The sequence below is a fragment of the Dermacentor silvarum genome, chromosome 6 (genome assembly GCF_013339745.2).
Source record: "Dermacentor silvarum isolate Dsil-2018 chromosome 6, BIME_Dsil_1.4, whole genome shotgun sequence".
Classification (NCBI taxonomy): Eukaryota; Metazoa; Arthropoda; class Arachnida; order Ixodida; family Ixodidae; genus Dermacentor; species Dermacentor silvarum.
In genome coordinates, this window is record NC_051159.1 from 158,461,221 (window position 1) to 158,468,996 (window position 7,776).

General features: G+C 48.4%; 1 protein-coding gene across 1 annotated transcript; it reads right to left on the reverse strand.

Annotated features, from left to right (window-relative positions):
- Window positions 1–2,609: 2,609 nt before the first annotated feature.
- Window positions 2,610–5,347, reverse strand: LOC119456984 (solute carrier family 2, facilitated glucose transporter member 8-like). Its single transcript, XM_049668649.1, is given in 4 exon segments — window positions 2,610–3,432; window positions 3,588–3,762; window positions 3,764–4,262; window positions 4,585–5,347. Coding segments are annotated over 4 exon segments (1,710 nt in total). The 5' UTR covers window positions 5,090–5,347; the 3' UTR covers window positions 2,610–2,901.
- Between the last annotated feature and the right edge of the window lie 2,429 nt (window positions 5,348–7,776).

Sequence of the window (7,776 nt, forward strand, 5' to 3'; positions counted from 1 at the left end):
GTGCCTTTGTTGAAGCTTAGTGGGCCTTCCTAATTTGGTTGCACCTTGACTAGTATAGCCCCAATGGCTCTCGACAATTTTTTTTTTTTTTTTTTTTTGCCTGTGTCAGGCGCCACTCCAAGCCTGAAAATGTCGTGGACTGGAGGACGATTCGAATATACGACCTTCGAATTAGTGGCCCGGTTTTCTGTCTCTGCTCCACGCCACACCTCTATATATATATATATATATATATATATATATATATATATATATATATATATATATATATATACATATATATATTTCCAAATTTTTACTTTGAACTAACACATACGACCTCACCCTTCCTCCCTTTCTTGTCCAGTTCCCTTTAGTGGGCAAACTCATTTATTTGAAGAAAAGCAGGCAAGCGAAAATAAGATGCTGGTGTTCACTGTGAGAGAATGCTGCTGGCGCAGTGAATGAGTTCAAGCTGAAGGAATCGCTCTAGTCTGCTGTTTTTTTTTTTTTTATGTGCGCGTGCATGCGCGCGCGTGTGTGTATGTGTGCGCGTGTGAGAAAAAGAGAGGCTGGACATGACGCACATGAGGTTCCAAACAAGATAACATGAACTAGGGCCAATACAAAGCATATAGCTTGCAATAGCAGGTGAAGATTGAACATACAGGAGTGGTGCAACTCATTATGCAGTAACCGTTCCATGGTGCTCATGCAAAGGCCACCGGGAAATTTGAGAGGCCTATAAGAGAAGCGCAAGAGAAAACATTGATTTCGCGTTCTGCTTGGTTCGCATCATTATTCTGTATACAGCCAGTGATCATGAAGATGCTGGTGGCAAGCTGTGTAGGGCGGCCCTTAGTATACAAACTATGTGCAAAGTCAAGCGGCGCCAGCATGCTGGCTTAGTGTCCCGTGGGGGCTTCGTCCAACTTTCTCAAGATCGGTAAATGATAGGTGAAATAACCGACGGAAAATAAGGCGCATTTTACAAAACTGTTGCAATTCACTGTCATCGCTACGAGCGTGAGCATCTCCGCGAAATTATCAGATCAAGAAGCCAGAAGTAGAGAGAGGAAGCAGGGGAAGGAAAGTTAGGGAGGCCAATCAGACGATTATCGTAACGGCGGGCAAGCAGGTGCGATGACGTAATTTAGTAAGTGTCAGTGCAAGGGCGAATGTGCAGAAGATTATGACAAAATACGAGTAAATTATGATGAACGAGGGGACCGACAACTTCTCCAGCCAAGTTCTCAAGGGAGAGGGCCAGCGTTTCGAGGCCGATTACACAATTTCATGCTTATGCATAGCCCTGAACTAAGGAAACATCCTAGTTTTCGCAATCTTCGTTGACATGCGGCTATTTAGCGCAACGAGAAAATTTGGGTAGCAGCGTTGCCAGTGGCAAGATTGCCTATACCGTGATTTGATGCAGCAACCTACTGAGCAACATGGCCTTGACCACGGGAACCTTAGTTCCGGATAACAATGAGTGACGCATTTTAGTGCGACAGTTGCGAGTGCAAGGGATCTATCGAATATCTTATCTGCATGTGTTCCTGTTGACGACGATCAGCGCCTTCTACTCCGCACCGCTGTTATCACCTGGATTCAAGATCATTCTCGGCGACAAACGTACTCGGTGACACGCGCCCCACAAGTATGAAAACTTCACCGCTTGTCCTTCCGTTTTCTCTTCAAGCCACACGGTTGCAGGATCACGTTATCCTTACCAGTGCATGCCCAAGTATATTTTCACAAACGAGTATCAACACTATCTGATGTTCCATAAACTGAAATGCGAAAAATTACCGAAAGAGGCAATGCGTACTTAGTGGATAAATCTTGTCTTTTCTTTTCTCCCAAACTTTGGCTCGTACCCACTATAGGGGAGGGGGGGGGGGGGGGGGGGTATTGGTCAAGAAGCGGGCGGTTTTAACTATGTTTATTAGAAATTAAACAAAAACTAAATTTGCATAGCAGCAATTAGAAAATACTATTAAGAACTTTGAGATAAAATAATTTTGAGAAAGAATTGAAATAATAAATTCATAATTCTAGAAATTCAGCAAGGTACTCTTTTTGTATCTCGAATGAAATTGTAAACTGCAAGAAAAGCACCCCTGTGGCTGTGTCCCAGTGAAATCTCCCCAAAAAGAGAGAATGGTTGGAGCGGTTAGTAATAAGCCAAGTTTTCGAAATATAATTTCTAAGAGTCTACTTTCTCTTAAATATCGGCGGCATGAAAGGAAAAATGCTCAATGAATTCGAGTGCATTGCAAAAAGAACATAGAGGGGACACAGCGAGACCAGACCTGCGTAAGTAAAAATTTAAAGGCGGTATACGGGAGCTCAACTTTGTAAACTTCCAATTGCCTTGAAGGACACCAATTATTATTCCACGAGAAACAAAGATGGTGGAATTCAGAAGACGATGTTAAATAGATATGGCAGAATTTTGCGATATGGAGAGATTTCTGTACCTAGCCGCGGTTACATAAGCCGATGTCGGCAAAGCAGATATGACAGGGCCATTAAGGGATGCTCGTGTGAGTGAATCAGTCATTTCATTCAAGCGCAAACCACGATGTGTCGGTACCCAAAGCAACTATACTTGCCTAAGTACGAAGGAACCATTGAACAAAATATTTGCAGAATTCTTGAATTTGAAGAGGCTGTAAGTGCTGTGCATACAGACAATGAGTCGGTCACAATAACAGCTAATGAGTCATTTTGTACTTATGCAGTCGCATCTCTTTTTTTTTTATGTCAATGCTGCTTCGTTTTATATAGAACCATAGGTAAAATAAAAATGCATGCATAACAGAAATGAAGAAATCCCTTCATACTCTCGAAAGACGACAGTCAGGTGGGAGGGAGTTACATTACAAATCCAAACGTACAAAAGCGATATTCATACAATTATTTCGCATTAGAAGCGTTACTCTTCACTAGCGATCCAAGAGGTGAAGATATGGTACGTCCGAAAAGGCGCTCAATTTGTTCCAGGTTCTTCCCTTTAGTTTCGGGAACAAAAAAGAAAACGAGGACAAAGCTGACAGCGAGAGAGGCGCTGAACATCCAGTAGGTCGCCGCAGTGCCCAGGATTGCACGGATGCTGTTGTAGCTTATAGTTAGGATGAATCCTTCGGCAAACAAAATCGCGGTGCAGGCCCCCGTTGCAAATCCCTTGGCCTTCAGCGGGATCATCTCGCCCAGCAGTACCCACGGCAAAGGGCCCAGGCCAATGGAATAGCCGACGAAGAAGGTGCAGAGGCTTGTCAACGGCAACCAGCCGAAGGCCTCCACGAACTTGTCGCCCACGGCCGCTTTGATGTGGAAGGACAGGCCAAGCACAGCAAGGCTTACCGAAGACGCTGCTGATGAGAACAGGAGCAGTACTTTCCGGCCCAGGCGATCGGCGAGGAGCGTCGCCACTGCCACCATGGCCACCTGAGCAGTACATATACAGCGCTTAAAGTAATGCTCCTGTCAAAATAAATATTTCATCATGAGGGACAACGTGAAAAACGTGTGTTAGCACGGTACGCTACAACACCTTTAGGAAAGCTAGAATGTCGCGCCTTCTACCTCAATCGCCTCCTTACTTGGATGGCCGCCACAGCAATCGCCGCGTTCTCCGCTGACACCGACGTGCCGGCCTCCTCGAAGATGTCCTGGGCGAACGTGATGATCACGCCTACGGCCGATAGTTGCTGCATACTCATGGCCAGCAGGACGCACAGGATGGACCGGTAGACGTGCGGTGAGGTCAGGTCTCGTAGCGTGAAACTCGCCACGGCGTCCCCGCCACGTCGAGCGACGGCCTGCTCCATGGCGGCCAGTTCGGTCGCGGCGAAGGGACCCACATAGAAACGCAGGGCCGCCTGCCGCGCGATCTCTCCAACCGTTCTTGAGCAGCCAGAGGGGCGACTCGTGGCACCAGAGGAGCGAGACGCTCATGGCGGCCGCCGGCAGCATGCAGCAGACGGCAAGCATCCAGAAGCTGAAAAACTTGCCGAGCACGAATACGAGCAGGATGCCGGAGCAGAGTACCAGGTTGGCACCCGTGTTGAGCAGGCCGCGCAGCTCGGCGGGCGAGATCTCCGATATGAAGACGGTGACGGCGAGCGCCACCGTGCCGGTGCCGACGCCAGTGAGCAGGCGGCCGACGAACAGCGCCGCCTTGGGAGTGGCCACCGCCAGGCAGGCCCAACCACCCATGTGCCAGAGAGACGAGGTGATCAGGGTGCCGCGTCGTCCGATCCTGCTCAGCTGGCGTCCTGGCGTGCGCCCGGAAGATAGAAAGGTTTGAAGCGCAGTTACGGCCACATTCTCGACTTTGTTTCTACAGAACTGTAGACTTTAGGGCAAAGCGACGAAAGCAATGTACATAGTGTTCAGTTCATAACCACAGTGTTTAAGGCGCTGTCTCCAGCTTGTGCCCTAATAATAAAAGCACTTCCATACACAAAGTGCATAGAACCTATGACGTGTTTTCGCATGGATGTGTCATTCCACAACGAGCAAAAACTTCCAAACGTGGATGACCCAAAAGAAAGAAACCGAGAAGGTAAAGGCGTTTGTAGCGCCTAATTCGCTCACCCCCGCTTATACCGCCGATGACTGCACCAAGAGTGACAAGGGAGCCGAACAAGCCGCTGTCCCTGTCGCTGAACTCCATGGCCTTCCGTATGCCCGGAAGTGCCGGCGACGAGTAAGCAATGGACAGGCCGAACGACAGTGCCGCCAGGTAAGTTACCGCCACGCTCAGGTACAGCCGTCTGCGGGCTTCCGCCGCTGTGCCCACGTTGTCCGGCGCAACGATAACCGCCGTTTCACCACCGGACAGTGTTGCGGGGCTCGGAGTTGCTTCCGAGTGCACATCAGCGACGACAGGCACTGTGGCACCTGTGGTCACCCTGTTCGAATCACGAGCTTCCCACGTGGGCTTTTTCGGCTGTTCAATGGCAAAGCTTTGGCCGATTGCGTCCGTGTTGAAATACACGGCCACCGGCGTACCAATTGAGCTTTCCGCAGTGGTCACGTGCGCAGGCATCGACACGACGGTATCTGTAGATGAGGCGCTTGCATGCAGATCACAAGCCATCGCAACAGTTTCCTGCGCTGCTCTCGCACCACTGTCGGTAAATGCGTCGATCGGAGAAGCCCACATAGTGGCAGAGTTATAGAGCCGACCGGGCGTTACACCGGCGTTCTCTGGGTCAACGGTTTTGAGTGAATTCATTTCTCTGTGGCGAGTTGGCCCAGCAGAAGTCGCTCTGCCCTCACTAGGTGGTTCGGCGGTCAGGGCGGAGGGTGCGATTGTTGATGCGGCGCCCGCTTCCATCAGTGGCGTTTTCGCAGCTGTGGCATCCAGTGCAGACACGGTCGAAACTGCAAAATGCGTTATATAACTGCATTGCACTTTATTGCAGAGAGAACGCTGGCATCTATCAAGAAATGTGTACGTAAACAAGGGCTAATATGCTTTTTAACAGCGGAGCTGTTTAAGCCGTGCGTTATGTGTCAACTGCGAACAGAAAATGTGGGCCGATCCTGGCGGTATAGTGCAGAAAGGGTCCAAGCGCAATGGCACATACCCCTGTGAACTAGCGAAGCTGAGCGTGGCTAAGTCTAGCTAAGCATGGTTGGGACTACTTAAGCTTAGTCAGTCAATCGATAGCTAATGAATTGCTAGTCGTTAATCGATAAATAATCAACAAATTCCGGGAAAATGCTGGGGATGACTTGGTAGTGCTTAGCCTAGCTCAAATACGTGGCCAATACCTTGCGATAGCTAATCGATAGCCAATCAATAGCTAATCAATAATCGACAAATAAGCAACAAATTCCGGGAAATACTAAGGATGACTTGGTAATGCTTAACCTCGCCCAAAAGCCAAGACTAGCTAGGTACCCATCAGCTGCGCTGTCTCTTTAGCATTGCGTCTCCAGTGCAAGCTACGTTAATTTCTTTTTTTTTTTTTGTCGAAAGCGTGACATGACGCATTTATAAGAGATTGGTTAAGGTTGATAACACCAAGGAAAGCCGGAAGTTTGAAGACACTAATGTGAGTGCGATAGTTAATGTAGCTGCAAGTGAAATGAGTGCAGTGAAATTTCTGGGGGGTGGGGGGGGGGGGGGGGGGATATCTCTTTATATATAGTTATTTCGCAAGCACATGTACGAAGGCTCCTTTAATGCAGCGATAAACCACGTGCAAGTTAGTGCCAGTCCTGTGCATATTAGTTACTATTTTGAATGCCCTCGTTTAATGGCCCTGCGCTCTTTTCCTTGGAGAGGCTGTTGGGAAACTCGATTATTCTTTTCCTTTGCGGATGTCTACTACAGTGACTAAACTTAACCAAAAGAGAGGGGACGAACAGCGTGCACCAAGTTTGACAGCACTGTACGTAAGACAGTACTGCTACGTTGAACAATTTCGTTAAACACGAGGAGCCGCAATATTTCTAGGATCTATATAAGATCTGAGGGCTAAAAAAGTTGCACATAAACCTTTAGACGGTTGCCAGCTGCTTGAAACGCAGTTGCGTGAAAGCGAGTCTGAAAGTTACTTTAAATGAAATACCGTGCATGCTAAAAGCTCGAATAACGCCAACATCCCTCTCAGGCGGTGACCATGGCACCCTACAACGGCGCGCCTAAGCGAGGCTTTATGCACTTCCTTTTGAGATATAGTATATTCAACGTCCGAGGCAGTGGTAGGTTTACAAGGTGGCGTAGATAACGATAACTCAAACAAGAGGTCTAAAAGCTTACCTTATCCAAGACTTGTAAGCAACTAGTTCAAGCAATCTCTGCGCACCTAAGGATTTGGTTGTGCAGCTTAATCGCAAGGGTCAAGTCCCCAGCAACCTTACCTTGTGGACTGGCTTTCCTCTTATCTTCAGGAACACGACATAGGCTTGTAGCGACAGTGCCATGCTCCTCTCTGCGTTGTCCATCCTCTAAAGAATCGTGGCTGCTCGCTGACGACGTATTCATTCCCGCGCCGAAGTTGCGACGGCGAGTCATTGAAAAACTCAACGTTGTTACTCTTCAGCGCAGAATGCTCAAGAGTCACAGTTGAGACGCAAGCCCACCGTGACGGGAACAGTCTCTAAAATCCGTTTGGTCAAAAAAACCAGATCGAATTTCTCATCTTCGTAACACGCTCGCACGAGACAGCGAACCGCGTGGCTTGAGTTCTTCTTCTTCACTTCTTTCTATGTGCAGCGCACCTACTAATTGACCACGACCACCGTCACGGCCTATACTAAGGCGTTTTCTCACATCGGCTTTTACTGTGATAAATGAAGCGCATTAAAAAAAAACAGTCGCAGTCTGTGACTCTGCGCAATCAATCGTTATTGATTGCGATTGCAAATTATTACACAGCTACACGCAGTAAGGTTAGTAGCTTTATCAGCTGTAAGACTACTGCAAACATTCGCTTACGAGCTAAATTAACAAGTACGGTGTCACGAGGGCAGACGAGAACAGGAACACTCTCACTCGATGACCACGGACACTCGCTATCAGAACGCTGCCGTGATTGAGAGCAGCAACAGCGGCGAGCGAATTCCCCTTCGTGCAGCCTCTCGCGTCAACGCGAACTAGGCGCGCGAGAACACAGCGCACACGAATCCATCAGCTATCTCAATCGGTTAGCATTCTAGCACACTGCAGATTACCTCCAAGATAGGAAGTGCGCGGACGCGCTCAGCCGCGCCTTGCGCAGTCATGGCCGGAGTAGACTGTAGAACTAAGTGGTTCATTTGGAAAAGGAAAGG